The sequence below is a fragment of the Emydura macquarii genome, unplaced genomic scaffold (assembly GCF_026122565.2).
Source record: "Emydura macquarii macquarii isolate MOO-44397 ecotype Brisbane River unplaced genomic scaffold, CSIRO-AGI_Emac_v2 contig_318, whole genome shotgun sequence".
In the NCBI taxonomy this organism is placed as follows: Eukaryota; Metazoa; Chordata; order Testudines; family Chelidae; genus Emydura; species Emydura macquarii.
In genome coordinates, this window is record NW_027130455.1 from 11,844,302 (window position 1) to 11,860,380 (window position 16,079).

The following is a 16,079-nucleotide window of genomic DNA, read 5'->3' on the forward strand; positions in this document are numbered from 1 at the left end:
ATCACCCAATCTCTCTTCTCTTCATCTCCAAATTAACTGAACATGCTGTCTACAGTTGCTGTCTGGAGTTCCTTTCCTCGAGAGGTGACGTGGGCGAGAGGGGGAGACATGCAGGGTCACATCCCTCTCCCCCCCCCGATTTCTTAGGACACTTCTCACCCGGATGCCCAATAGCGAGGAGGCAGCAGCTCCCCCTGGTGGCAACATTCACCATGTGTCCGTGCAGCACGGGGAGGGAGGAGGAAGCAGCAGGGCAGCTGGCTGGGCTGCCCCCTATCTCCCTGCAGAGGCAATGTGTGGGGTGGTCATGTGTCTCCCCAGAACCTTTCAATTGTGCCCCCCACTATCCACAGTTACATGTCACCTCTGCTTTCCTCCAAGTCCATTCTTGGTCCACTCCAATCTGGCTTCTACTGCCTTCTACTTTCCACTGAAACTGCTCGCACTAAAGTCTCCACTGACCTCTTCCTGGCCAAATCTGAGAGACTGTACTCCACCCTTATCCTCTTGGGCCTATTGATGGCTTTTGACATTACCAACTTCTCCCTACTTTTTTGTAATTTTGGCCACTGTTGCCTTTCGTGGTTCTATCTTCATAGCAGTGACTATGATTCCTCTCTTATTGCTCTTACGTCATCTTGTTTGGTGGGTCAACCATCTCCCCCCTTCCCTCTCTCTGTGGGCATCCCTCTAGGCTCAGTCCTTTGTCACATCCTCTTCTCCTTCTGTTGCTAATCTGTGCTCTACCGGGGTTCCTAGCCTTTACCTACAACATTCCTACAGTACATGTAACTAACAAAGCCGTGCCAATTCTATCCTTGTTTGCCTCTGCAATGGCAATATAACTGTCATCAGAGATTTCTCCACTCCTCTGGATCCAAGTAGTAACCATCACTCACCCTTATCCTCAGCCTGCCCTGGAAGAAGTGGAAGTCTATAGAATCTGTGCTATGCAATGTTGTATAGTTAAGCACTCAGAAATCAGGAAATGCAAAAGTCACGTATGGCTGCAACCTTAACTCTGCCACTTTGCAAATATTATGATACATTCTTTAAAGTCAAGGTCATATTGCCTTAGATATTGAAATGCATATGTGAGGAGTTAATGTTACGTGTTCAACTTTATCTTTTGCATTTCCTGACGAGCATTTAACTGTTCAGCCTTAACATTATATTAACAGTTGTTTGCATTTATTATATGGAGCATCACTGATTATATTCATATGCCACTTTTCTACAAAATATTTTTTGAAATAAAGAAATATTAGCAAAGTCCTGTGATTTGGTTTATGTTGCAAAGTTATGCAGTTTACACATACAAAGCTTAGTCATATGAAGAATTCATTCACCACCACTGGATTTACTACAGGGTTTTTACTAACAAAAGTGAACAGAAAATTACAATTTTTTCAAGAAGCAAATATTTCACTGACAGGGAGGAAAACATTAGGACTGAGTGTTTTCCCCCTACCCATCCACTTGATTCCAATAAAAATAATTTAAGGTTTAAAATGTTTTATTTTTATATTATATGACAACCATTAAAAATAAGGATTGTGAATGTAGGAAACAAGAAGACATGGACCAAACTGGTATCTAGATATTGAGACACAGTACTCAGATGTTTTAACTCAAATTTAGAGACCTATTACCATTTTCATTTCAACAACGAAAAACTAAGCTAAACTAAGCTAAGCTAAACTAATTGTAAAATATTTTGAAGTCTGAGATTGGAACAGTCACTCTACGACGTCCTGATAGTATAAAACGTCAGTTCTAAAATGTTAGCCAAAATATATAGCATACAGACTTCTGAAGGTCACATATTTTAGAAGTGCTAATGGAAAAACTGTCCTTCCAACATTCCTTCTACAATCCTGCCAGAGCCTAGTTGATTTTTATTTCTTTATATTTGAGCAATTTTAGTTTACCATTGCAAGCAAATAAGATATTACATACAAATCTAGCTTGCAAAACTTTACTCACTCACTCAAGTTAGGGCATGCATTGTTATTTTGACAAGGGACCATCAGTAATTGATGATCATTGTTATGGCAAAGGATGAACAAGCAGGTTTTGTACATGGGCTGGTACATTTTAATGACAATTTTGTTAAGTCTGATGTTAATGTTAGTCTATATGACATTAGACAAATGGGATCTGAAATGTCTTAAGACTGGGACAGAATTATTATTATGATATAGGTTTCACTAAGTAGTTATTTTATAATGTGCGGCAAAAGCTTCCAGCAAATAAATCAGATTTTTTAAAAAAATCAAAAAAATCCGTACTTCCCATTCACAGGAAGTTTAACTGTCTGATCTTTTTAATTGAATGCAAGTAAAGCTCATATTTTCCCTGAAAAGCGAGGAGACTCTGATCATAATTCAGCAATGGCTGCCCTGAACTATCTATAAACAACAAAAGTAATAATGGAATTAGCATGTCAAGATTTCACTTTAGAACACCAAGGTGAAATGTCATCTGTAAAAATATATAGAGAAAGAAAGAAAAGTGATTTTCAGCAGATATTTATTTGTATTATGTACCATATTAAACTTCATGGAATTGACTGTCTGCTATATCAAGGGAAAAGCATTCTGCATTGATTAACAGGAACAACTGAATATGAAGAAAACTAATGAATGTGTCAAGTAAAACTGTTTTGCTACTATTGTTGAACTTTAGGAGTTTGATCCCTTTTGAAGGCCATTGGAATAAAATTTAGTATTGATGCTTAAATCAAGTAGATTTCATCTAAAGGGATACTTGTCAAGTCTTTTTTGTAAAATTTATTTAATTTTAGTGTGTGTGTTTGTATTTTAACCTGACTACTGTTTGCGATACTCTCTCAGAAGCTCAACCATTACATTTCTTCCTCTCATTGTCTTGTCATTTTCCATTTGGCAAATATTAACTTCCACACACTATTGTTTCTTAAGAAGCACAAGTTGCTGACACCTGGCTTTTTACATTCCCTTGTTTGTCATCTACATCAATGGAATGACAGCTCTGGAGTATGTGTAACACTGGCTAACCAGTGCTCTTTTCGTGGTAGGATGGCTGTTATTGTAGCCACAACTGGGTAGAAATTAGTGTAGTCTTGAATAAAGAGTGGCTATTGGTTATTTTTAAAACTTTCATTGATAGACTGGTGGATTTTTAAGGAATTCAGGGGACATTTCTAACCAGATTGTAACAGTTTTAAGATAAGGTAAAACTTTGGACTTAAACCATCCTTTCTAATTTTGGAAACATTCTTAGTTTTACCAAGAAATATTTTACTGGAATGAGCTAAAGAGTTTCTGAAAATGTTATTTTAAAGTATATTTATGTCATAGGTGTATTTTAATTCTCTTTTCTATATATATATTACTCATTGATTTAATTCTGTCAAGAATCTACCATATTGTGAACCAACTAAAGTGATCCAGAAACATTTTCTGGCTATGGAAAGGGCTTAATTATTAAGCCACATCTTCCTACAAAGCTTCAGTATTTCTGATTGGTAAAAAGCATTTCTCATTGAAATAATACTGAAGTGGAGCACAAGTCCTCTTCCATCTATTTGACTGTTAAGTTAATTAACTCTTCAAGACAAAATGGTGATCACATTTAATCAAAAGATAAAGTAGCATTTTTCAAGACAGTTCAATTGGTAGCTCCGGTGGTACAGAAGTATATCTTGCGTCAAGTTTAGGTATGAAATTCTTGAAGTTCTTAGATGCTTCAGTGCCAAATACATCTAAAACACGTCTATTCATGACAGCAAACCTGAAATAGAAAATACTCATGATAAAGTGGACACTTTCTCCATTTAATTATAAATAAAATTACTTTTAAGTTAATCTGTGTTGTAATGATGAAATATTGTCCATATCTTTGAAATATGGGCTTGAACCTCCACGTCTTATACAGGCAAAATACTGGTTAAAGTTGATACGAGTTTAGTCAAGCAGAATAAGACCTGTCGGATATGGCCTTAAGTTTGCAATCAGATCTTTAAAGAACATTAACTGTATTTGGATTCGATTGATTGATTTTTTCAACAGGTTGGGCGCTAAAAGCTTTTACAAACAGCAAGTAAGCTGTAAAAACTGTATTAGATGCTACGGGCAGAAACATGAGATAGGTAATGCTAACTAGTACCTAAAATGGGGACTTGGTTATTGTCTTATGTTTAGTTCGAGAATTGCAAACATTTCATTTTGGACAACATGGATGCCTTTTTATGTTTGAACAATACAATGCTTCTGAAGTGAATCACTTAAGATGTGATTAGTGTTTTATTTAATACATTTCACTACTTCTTCTTAAAAAAACCCCAATTTTTCCCCCAGGATGAACAAAAGCACAATTGTCTACACGATTTTCTGAGTTCCCCTCACAATTTTAATAGATATACAACCGTGTTTTCTTATTTTTAAGATGTTTTCCTTCCCTGTTGCTGTGAAAGACCCACACGAGCAATAGGAGAAAATGACTGTCTACACAGCAAAAAAAGTCAAACAGATTACATAAAAAAGTAGTGTCAAATGCACAAAACAAAGTGAAAAACATGCAACTTTCTCCTTGTAATTTCTTTCAGTTACAGAAAGCTTAGGGGGAAAAAATTCAGGAAGAAGTGTGATTTTCATATTGACATATTGTCCTTTTGTGCCATTTTGCACATTATTAAGATATCCGCGTTCAGTTTGGTGAATTATGAACTTATATAATTCTTCCCATTTTGGTCGGTCTGCTTTTAGACTGCTTGTAAAGTGATTCGTCTAGTATTGGGTGCCATGTTCTGCTGAACTGTCATGAATACAACGGTTTATATTTTACTCTAAATATATGTAACAATACATCTATTTCAGACAAAAAAAAATCAATATAAAAAAAATAAAAAAAGAATATTATAGATTTCCAGTGCTAATACAGAATAAAACAAGAATCTAAAAACGTTTCTCTTTATAATGGATCAAAAATTTTCATAAGAAACGTACCTGCCAACCAAAAATATGGCCTTTTTTCAGAAAAGGAGCTTTTTGTGAAAAATTGTCAACATCTTCAAAGTTTTCAAGATTTTGTGAGAATTCTTGATATATCTATCATTCTTTTTATTGAATGTTTACCAAAATTGTGTTTGAAATTACAGTTACATGAAAATGTTTGATAATGATTTTAAATGTGATTTTTGGAAATCTGCCCTTTTGGTAAATGACAAAGTTTGACAACTTTGAGCATGATTTTGATTTAAAAAAAGATAAGAATTACAGGGATATTTTCCTGAAAAACAGACGATGGGTCAATTTCAAAGCTTGCACAGCAGAATCAGTTCTGAAATTCTGAAACTGCACAACTGTTTTTCGACCAAGATGCTCTCCAAAGACCCCTGTTAAACAGCCTCATGTTTAGGTAGAAACTCACTTTAGAATAACATCTTAAAATTTCTGTAGAATACAAAAGTAGTTTTTCTCACAAACTTTGGATCCAATAGTGTTTGAAGTGCTTTATAAGTGACAGTCACATTCATATAATATTGACATATATCCACTACCAAATTTACCTAATACCTTATCTAACACAGAATTCTCAAAGTAGTTTGTGACAGCAAGTGAATTAAAGATCACAGCTAAAAACTGAAATCTGCTACTAAGCATTTCTAACCACCTCAGTTACTTACCTGCCCTTTGTCAGTCGTAAAAGGAATTTCCAGTAAGAAGGTCTCAGGGTCTGAACTTCCATCACAGCCTACAACCAGAATATTGATCATAATTTCTCCCAGTAAGTAATTAAAACATTGTCAGACATAGATACTAAGAAAATGAAAGTGACCTGCCTGCAATTCTTACTCTCTAATGATATGTAGTCACAAGAGAGCCATGCTCTTGGATTAGTGCTAAGTACAGATGACTAGTGAAAGAACCGTAGCTAAAGTCTCTGACTATCACATAGCAGGGTAGCATGTCTGTTCTGCTACATGAAGCCCTGGTCACCTGAGATGCCTCAATACATCATTTCTCTAAGATGCAAAGATAGAAAATATCCCAATTTATGGGAATGCTGAGTGGGTGACTACAGTTGTTTTGAATAAGAATTGAAGGCAAGTAACTTCATTTACTCTAAAGAAGGGGTGAAGAAAACAGATTCTCACTCCTGGAGAATCAAAACTACAGAAATGCATTCAGACTGGACATCAGAAGTAAGCTTGGGAGATGAGCCAGATCCTGACAGCAGCATTCAGAAGAAGGATGCAGTGGCAGAAAGTGGAAGGTGATTTGGTCAACACAGCCAGGCCTTTCCAGCAGACTTAGGAGGTAGATTCAACCAGCACAGCCAGGGCCAAACTGGAGAAGGCAAGGAAAGAGATGGAGTAAGCCATGGCATACACGGAGGGAGGGGTGGTTTTGAGGCACGACAGAAAGCTGGGGGATGAGTAGGTGATTCAGGAGGGCAAAGAGAAGAGATGACTGCAGCTTGTTCCAGGCTGTAAAACTGGATATTTCCTTGTTAGTTTCCCCTGATTTTTCAAATCTGCTGTTGTAGTTAAAGTTGCTTGAGTGTGAAATTTCCAAATCAGCAGAACACTGTGGTGAATACAAAGACTTACTGTCGGTCTCCTGGAGCAAAATACTAAGTCAGGTGAAGTCTCTGCCAATCAGGGCATTTTTAATCATCTTTGGGTGAATATATTTTGAGAGTTTTGTTCCCCACAGAAGTCAAAACCTGCTTATGATACCCACATTACATTACAAATGGATAAATGGTCATGGAAAGACTAAATTATCTTCCCACAGTAACTGTACAAAATCAGTGCGGCAGACGCAGGAACAGGAGCTAGGAGTACTGAGGCACAGTTCCATGCTTGAATCACCCGATTGCACTAACTCCTCCTTCATTTCAGAATCGCCATTTCAACCCATTGATTTAATCAAAATTTGAAATAAGTTGAAAGAATTTTGCTTTTTATTAGAAGGCAAAATACTTACCGCCTGAAAGCAGATTGCTGTGGAAATGGCATAGATGATGCTGTCTGCATGAGGAAAATAGGGAACCTTTCCTGCTTCAATTCCTTTGAAGTACATGGTCTATAAAAGCAAACAAAACACATGCTGAATAAATCATAGCAAAGACAAATGGGATGTACTGTGTCTTTAGTTTTAATCCCATTCCTGAAGTCCTCTGCCAAATTTGTGACAGCTACTGAAATTCATATGATTTTTTCTACACAAGAGCCGTTGCCTGCGAGAGGTCATGGGCATTCTATAATTTGCTGATGGACTTTTCACATGGGAGTGAAGTATACATTCAGTGCATGGCAAAAGTTAATACAATGTTTCCCAACAGTGTTGGCTGCCGACTCACTGCGTGAGAAGAGCAGAGAAGAGAAGCAGTGGAGACAAGGAAAGCTCTATGGACTGAGATCCATCCCACCCTTTACAGGTAGGGAGAAAGCTCTCCATTTTCTCTCCCTGCTTTTGCAGTGGTTCCTGATGCAGCTAACCATAAAAACAACTCACATATATACGGCTTCCCAAGTTTCCGTACACTGTTCCTGTGGCATTCACCAGCAGATTCCCATTCCTCCCACCCCACAAGCAGCATGTAGAAAATGGTGGAATGTCATGGGGAGCCACAAAACAAGGGAGGAAAAAGCAAAACTAAAATTAAAATATAATAGATAGCTTTACAAGAGAGAAAATAAAAATCTTGATGAGCAAGCAGAAAGAATAAAGACAGACATGACAGAGAAAGAAGAAGGGACAGTGATCGCACTGTACCAGGGGTTGGTAAGAGGGAACAAGGCTGGGGATGGAAATGCCCATTCACCAATCACTCTGAAGGAGGCTACAAACAAACCAGTGACAATGTAAAATAGATGCAGTTTGTCAGTGCATTGATAGTTACAAGCCTACCATTAACATAGCTTTTTCCATCTTCAAAGCTATTTGAACATTAACTTGTCTTCACACATCTCTGTGAGGAAAGTCAAGAAACTATTAACCCCACATTACAAATGTGACTATTGTGGCAGATGGCTGAAATGACTCATCCAAGTCAACAAAAGAAGTGTAAAGGTTGAGATTAGAACACAGAGGCTCCTGGGTCTTATTAAACAGCAGTGTGTTAAAGTGTACTAAGGAACTTTTAATGTGCATCAGCAGGGTCTACTTGGACTAATTAGTGCGTAACGCATTAATGTGCTTTATTAACTCCCACCTCTGCATTGTGTATTACCCCATGTGTAGACAAGCCTTCTGGTTCCTGGGTGCCTAAGGCACTTTTAAAAATGTGATTCTGGCCCCTAATTCATCCAGGTGCTTTTAAAAATGTTACCCCAAATGTCTAGATGACATTTCACAGCATGGATTCACTTATTTTAAAAGGGTACTTTAGGTCTTGGAGATTACAGGAAGTAAAGTTTGCGATGATATGTGCTTCTTTTTAAAAAGAACAAAGCCAAACAAAGCAGTAACTTGTCAAATACAGTGGGTATTTTGCTGCCCTTAAACAACTCAAAATCACATACTTTTCATTTTGAGAAAACATTTAAAGTTTATTTTCTTGAACACAGCTTGACCTTCCAAGCAGCACACGCCTCTTTGGTCAGTTACACTTGGCTTGTATAATATGGTAAAAGAATTAAAAACTGGGGGGAAAAAACATGCAGCATTTTTCTTTTTTCACTGCAGCCACAAAGTCTCGGAGTAAAGTCCAGAGAAAACCATCAGCAATACAGCATAACATTTTCTTTATTATAAATGGAGCACTGAAGTAAGTAGAACTAATACAACAGGGATAACTCTGTAGGACTAAGCTGTGTTGACATATCATTACGTAAACCACCTTCAATATTTGAGTCGGGATTGTAAGGAACATGTAGGACCAAGTTACATATTTCTCTTTGTTTCACATTTCATCTTATTCTTCACATTTCTCTCTCTTTTCTTTAAAGCAAATTCACTGCTGGAAAAGGAGCTTGATTAACAGTATTAGAGATTGGAGTCCTTGAGGTCACTGGAAGGAAGGGGCAGTGGTTCAGGGTCTAGGCGTAATGGGCAGGCACTGTCAGTTTATTCCAGTGGGGCTGCTAGCGGAAGAGCCATCAATAACTCATGAGTTCAGGGAAAAATCACAGTGAAACTTAACAACCTTGCTACACCCTACACAACACTCCAAAGCACTATCTCCCTGTTCTATCCCAACTCACATATTCATGAACTGTGAATAGAAATGTGTGCGTACGAATGATGACTGAGTTGTCATTGTTTGTATAAGCAGTCACTCTTCATTTTTACTTTTTCCAGACTGCCTTAATTTTAAGAGATCATAGAAGTAAAAGAATGGATTTTCAGACCTCAAAAAAAAAAAAAAAAAGTAATGTAATTGGTGGTCACTTTCCAGGTTAGAATTTGATCAGTTAAAGCAAACAGGCAAGCAATTTCAGCTGCTAAAACCTAAACTATTTTGAGTAACCATAATTCATAATTTAAGCTAATGCCAAAATCAGGGAACATAGGCAGGAAGTCAGCTGTAGCTTTTGGCAATAAATCTGAAGGGAAGGGCTGTGTGTTTTTGATTTGTGTTTTTGGTGCAAATTGACAAAACGCACATTCTTGGAACTTTTAGATTTGAAATTCTGCAAAGGTGACACAGCAGGAGGCTACCAAAAAGGGGATTAGGGGGAGATGATGGGGAAAATATGTGCAGACAAATGGACAACAGACTGTTAGACTTAGTTCTGGAAAGGATGGATATAAAGGAAATGAGACCACAGGACTGAGCCATCACTTGGGCACATGCTTGATATAATAGAGTACTGTCATAAATCTCAGATCACATTTGCATTTTTGGAGAAAGCTTGTAACATTTGTTTTCTTCCTCTACCCTATTACAACAGCTGAGAAGAAACACACTGGAATCAGCAGTGTACCTTACCTCCACTAGTTTGGAAGCCAGATACATAGAGATAGTAGTGCTTTTGTAAAACATCATAGAAACTCCTGCCAGAGACCCTGCAACAAAATTATTATTAGAAAACAAAATTATTGGTAAAAGCCTCAACTATTTCCTTGCTATTGCTGCATTAGGTAAAGCCCAACTCAGTTCTGACATTACACAAACGTTGGCTCTCTCTATTAGCATCTGTTATAAAAAATGGTTACTAACCTTTCCATAACTGTTGTTCTTTGAGATGTCTTGCTCATGTCCATTCCAATGTAGATGTGCATGCACTGCGTGCACCATCGCCAGAAGCTTTTCCCTAGTGCTATCTACTGGTTCGGCTCTGGTGCCCCCTGCAGTGGCGCCCTTACGGAGCAGTAGATAGGCAGCTGCTGCCCCCTCAGTTCCTTCTTGCCAGCAACTCCAACACAGGGGCAGGTGGGCGGGTTTTGGAATGGACATTAGCAACACATCTTGAAGAACAACAGTTAGGGAAAGGTTAGTAACCATTTTTCTTCAAGTGCTTGCTCATGTCCATTCCATTCCCAAGCCGTTAGTCAGGAGGTGGGATCGGAGTTTCGTTTTGATAGGGACTGGAGGACCACTTGTCCAAAGTCTGCATCGATGAGAAGGTTACTTACCTTGTGCAGTAGCTGAGGTTCTTTGAGATGTGTGTCCCTGTGGGTGCTTCACTCCAGGTGACTATGGGGCAGTGTCCCTTATTTGGCGGAGGGAATTTCCAAGTTGTTGTGATCTATGGATAACAGCACAATTAGGCCTAAGGTTGCATCTGACCTGCAAGCGTGGTCAATAGCGTAACGTTTGGTAAATGTATGTACAGAGGCCCATGTAGCCGCTTTATATGTGTCAGGTATGGGTCTTAAGGAAGGCTATGGATGCTGTAATTCCTCTGGTGGAGTGCGTTCTGGTCCCTTGTGGGGATTGCACATTCTTTAGGGTGTAACATAAATGAATGCAGTCTTTTATCCACTTGGAAAGTCTCTGTTTAGATATAGTCTCTCTCTTGAATCGTTCTGCTATTGATACGAAGAGTCTTGATGTTTTTCTAAAGGATTTTGTCCTATCCATTGTGGCCGATGGCTGCTCCCCTCGAGTGGGTCTCACGCTTGCACTGTTTATAGTGGGCCAGGGCGTCTCTAGTCACCCCGTCTTCCCCCAAGGAGGGCGTAGGGACCCGGGCCCACCCCAGGGGCCCTATGAGGAGCAGCTATGTGCTGCTGGCACTGTTTTTCAAACTGCACAGTCTTCCCCTGGGCTAAATTTCCCCCTCCTTCAGTTTTTCTGGCTTCTTGAGCCTGGTACCTTCCTCTGAGCTATTCCTCCACAGAACTCTGCTCTCCAGTCTGTTCCTCTGCACAGCTCAGCACTCCTATCATAACACAGCACGGCACACCCACTCCTCCAGCTCACACGCTGACTGTTTGGAGCAGAGGGCTTTTATGAAGCACCTGGCTGGTCCTTAATTGGCCCCAGCTGCTCCTAATTGCCCCCTAATGGCTCTGAGTTAGTCCGCAGAGAACAGAGCCCTGAGCATTCTGGGGCGCACATATCTCCCATCCAGCACTCTCCTACTGCCCTCGCTATATCACACCATGTAGAAGGCCAATGCGCATTTAATGTCTAATGTGTGTAACGATGCGCTTTGTGCATTACCATGAGGTTTCGGATAAAAAACAGGTAAGCGAATTGGTTGATTCGCTCAGCCATGAAGCTTCCAAGCCGTCAGATGCAGGGATATGAGGTTTGGGTGGAGCAGGCGACTGTGCTCCTGCGAGATCAGGTCCGAGAGCATCGGGAGACTGATAGGTTCATCTACTGAGAGGTTCAGCAGGATTGTGAATCAGTGTTGGTGCAGCCATGCAGGGGCTATAAGGATCATCCAACTTTTGTCCCTCCTAATTTTGAGCAATACCTTGTGGACCAAGGCTGTGGGAGGGAAGGCATGAAACAAACTCCCTCCCCAGGGAAGGAGAAAGGCATCAGAGAGGGAGCCCAGGCTGTGCTCCCAGTATGGGCATTTTCTCTTGAGCCTAGTTGCAAACAAATCCACTTGAGGAAAACCCCACTTCTGCAAAATAACATTCAAGATGTCTGGGCGAATGTCCCACTCATGATGGTTGACTAAGGATCTACTTAAGTGATCCTCTAGTTTGTTCTGTGAGCCTGGTAGATAAAATGCTTCCAGGTGAATGGACTGGGCTATGCAGTAATCACATAGTCTCAACACTTCCTGGCACAAGGGTGAAAAGCGAGCTCCGCCCTGTTTGTTTATGTAGAACATTGTCGTTGTATTGTCAGTGAGTATGGAGATGCACTTGCCCCATGAGTGGTACTGAAATGCTTGGCAAGCTTAGCGTACTGCTCTTAACTCTCTGACATTGATGTGCAGGGTCAGTTCCTCTGTTGACCATAGACCATGAGTCTGGAGGGACTCCAAGTGGGCTCCCCATCCAATGTCTGAGGCATCGGTGACCAGCGACATCGAAGGGATGGGCCTCTTAAAGGATGCCCCAGATCACTGTGTCCCGGTCCAGCCACCACCACAGGGTGAGAATCATTGCAGGTGGGATTGTGATCACTTGGTCTAATGGGTGATGGCCTGGTATATATACCAATATCAGCCAAAATTAGAGGGGTCTCAGTCTGAGTTGCACATGCTGCACCATGTAAGTACAAGAGGCCATGTATCCCAGAAGTTTCGGGCAGTTCATTTCTGTGCTGATGGAAAAGGTTGTCAGACTATTTATGAGGGCGTTGATGGTACTGAAACGATTCTCCAGGAGGGAGGCTCTGGCCTGGGTCGAGTTGAGGACCACCCGTATAAACCCCATCCTCTGGACCAGTGAAAAAGTTGACTTTTGTTCATTTATCAGGAGCCCTGGATTCCAGAAAGTAGACTGAACAAGCTTTATTTGCACTTCCACAAGTTTCCTGGAAGGATACTTGATCAGCCAATCATCCAGGTACGGGTAAACCTGTACCCCTTCTTTCCTGAGGGAAGCCAACATCACTGCCATGCACTTTATGGATAACCTCAGACCCACCGAAGGCCGAAAGGTAGCACCGAGAACTGATAATGGTTGTGGCATACTATAAATCCCACCCTTAGGAGCAACTTTACCTCCTGGGTTAGAAGTCTCTTGTGAGAAGAGTCCGTGAAGAGGATGGGAACAAGGTGGGAAGGAGAGGAGGAAATAAACTGTAGGGTGTATCCCACTTATACCATGCAGGGCACACAGTGATCCAAGGTGACATTGACCCATGCCCAGTAAAAGTGTGATAAATGGTCTCTAAACAAAGGGATAAGATCCAGGTTCTGGACTGGTGCACTGCCCCTGGGCACACCTTCAAAAGTTCTGTTTAGGGCCTGATGGTTGTCCCGCAGGCGTGAGCGTGGAGGCTGATGAAGAGTGATAGGTATGTCTCCTCCAAGCCCTTGTGCTGATGCCGCCCAAAGTCCTGTCTATTCTGATACTACACCAGGTAAAAGCAACCTAAAGGCAAGGGCTTCAAGTGCTTTTGGGATGGGGCCAGAGTGTGGAGGCCCAGAGACTTCAGAGTGGTGCGGGAATCTTTCAAATTATGAAGCCGCACATCCATTTATTTGAAGAGGTCCTGCACCATTTGTTGTACTTCATGAAGCAGCCCTGAGAACTGAAGCTAAGAGCTTCATCTCATCACCATGGCTGGGGCCATGGCTCAGACTGCCACATCCGCAACATCCAAGGCAGCCTGGAGGGTTGCCATGGCTATTGCCTTCCTCCACCAAGGCAATGAACTCTCATCTGGACTCCGATGGTAGGAGTTCCTTAAATTTTAATATAGCTGACCACGAATTAAAATCATACCCACTTAAAAGAGCTGCTGGTTTGAAATCCTCAACTGGAGGCCCCCCATGGAATACACGTTCCTCTCTAACAGGTCCAGTTTCCTGGCCTCCTGAGCCTTTGGCAATAGACCCTGTTGCCTTTGTCTCTCCCATTCGTTGGCTGCAGCCATGACCAGGGATCCTGGTGGGGGTGTATATATAGATATTCATACTCCTTCGCGGGTACGAAGTACTTCCTTTCAACCCTTTTCACCACGGACTGGAGGGATATGGGAATTTGCCATAGGGCTTTAATAGGTTGCGAAATGGTGTCATTCAGAAATAGGGCCACCCTTGCTGGTCCAAAGTGTGTTAGTATATCCACCAAGACTGGGGCTGACTTCACAATCTCCTCTACCTGTAGGACAAGGTTTTTGGCCTTCCTCCACAAAAGCTCCTGATGAGCTCTGTAGTCGTCCTGCACCGGCGCTATGGATGTGCCAGCCACTGCTTCGTCTGGAGAAGAGGACAAGGTGGCTGCTAAGAATTGTCCCAGGGTCTTGCACCTTCTCCAGTGCTGATGGCCCCCCCACAGGAGTATCTTGGGCCTCCGCAACCTCCACCCCTGGGACTGAACCCCTCTCTGATGGGAAGGACAGAGGCGCTCTCGCCTCTGAGGGCACAGAGTGTGACCAGTCCATGTAGGAGCCTTGAAAGGCCTGAGTTGCCCATGGTGCCCAAACTGGCCACTGAGGTGGCATCTGCCATTGGGTAGAAGGCCATGTTGTCGGGATGGGTCCATGAGTCACAGCCACATATTTCGGGTCCACCTGATGCCTGATCTTTTGTGACCCCATAAGACTCTGCCTGAGATTCTGAGCCAGAGCAGTCATTCCTGGGCGATCCTGGGGGGACCGGGCACCTCGGTGCTAAATATTGGTGCCGAGATGGTGAGTGGTTCCGTAATGATGAGCAGTGTCGCGGAGGTAAGCGGTGCCGTGATGATGAGTGGTGCTGGGATGATGAGTGGTGCAGCAGAGGTGAGCAGTGCCAGGGTGAGGAGCAGCACTGCAATTCACAGTGGTGTCAGGACCGCGAGCAGTACCGGGACTGTTATCCGTGCCAGCATCATGACCAGTGCCAGGCTAGCGATCATTGTCACACCATTGAGCCTCGTGAAGCCGAGATAGGGGTCGGTGCCTCGTCATCATCACTGGCTTGCTCAGGACTTGCCTCTGTGGGGCAGCTTCCTGTGATGCTGGAGCTGTCCTCTGTGGGCCATGGCTTGGAGGAGATGGAGACACTGGGAGGCTCAAGAGACTCCTCACCACCTCATAAGCCTCTGGCATTGATGGTGCTGCCAAGGCCAAGTCTCCTTTATGGCTCACCCTCAGCAGGGAGTCCATGTATACCAGACTAAACAGTTCCCCCTCCAGAGCCGGAGTCAACAACATCGGCTGGCTGATGACCATCTGAGAGTGGTCTGGCATGGATCTCACTCTCTCTGTGATCTTCCTCGTTGAGGAGAGTCTTCAGTCCGACTTCTTGTTTTCTTCTTTGGCATTGATGATGGGGAGTCGGTGCCACGCTGCCGTGCTGATTTCCTGGGGGCCGGAGAAGTTTGTTGGTGCTGAGTGGTAGTGGGTGCCTGGGATCTTCAGGCCATTGAGGCTCTCTAACTGAGTCCGGGGTGCTCCTAACCCAGGAGGTACTCAGTGTCAGATCTGGTTGTTGCGCCGAAGACGTTAGGAGGAATTTGAGTCTACTATCTCTGTCCTTTTTGGTTCGGGGTCTAAAGTTCTTACAAGCCCTGCACTTTGCCTGAACATGCCCTTCTCCCAGGCACTTCAGGAAGCTGTCATGAAGGTCACTTACTGGTATGTTCTTTGGGCAAGTCGCACACTGTTTGAAGCCCTGGGATCAAGGCATTGCCCAAGGCCCAGGGCAGGGATTCGAAGTACTCTAACTAACTAAGCGCTTAATCAGTTATTTATAATCTATTAACAGGAACAACCACTAAGGATTATCGCTCGCTCAGCAAGAGACGAACAGTGTTTCAGCAACTGTTGGCAATAGAAAGAAGGAACTGAGAGGGGGTGCGGTGGCAGCTGCCTCTATACAATGTCATGAGGGCCCCACTCTAGGAGGCACCAGAGCCAACCTAGAAGATACTATTAGGGAAAAGCTTCCAGCGACGGTGCACACAGCGCACGCACAGCTACATTGGAATGGACATAAGCAAGCACTTGAAGAAGAAACAATGTTCAGTGATGATTGTGCTGCCTACAAAAGGGTCTTTTATGCTTTTTAGAAAGGACAA

General features: G+C 42.3%; 1 protein-coding gene across 2 annotated transcripts in view; it reads right to left on the reverse strand.

Moving 5' to 3' along the window:
* Positions 1 to 1,498: 1,498 nt before the first annotated feature.
* Positions 1,499 to 16,079, reverse strand: part of TMEM135 (transmembrane protein 135) — a 317,684-nt gene continuing 303,103 nt past the window's right edge. For both annotated transcript variants that reach the window (XM_067568561.1, XM_067568567.1), the window contains 4 exons: positions 9,925 to 10,001; positions 6,975 to 7,073; positions 5,669 to 5,736; positions 1,499 to 3,774 (listed from right to left, as the gene is read on the reverse strand). In XM_067568561.1, coding sequence (XP_067424662.1) covers positions 3,642 to 3,774; positions 5,669 to 5,736; positions 6,975 to 7,073; positions 9,925 to 10,001 — 377 coding nt within the window. In that variant the 3' untranslated portion in view covers positions 1,499 to 3,641. The remainder of the gene's footprint in view (positions 3,775 to 5,668; positions 5,737 to 6,974; positions 7,074 to 9,924; positions 10,002 to 16,079) is intronic.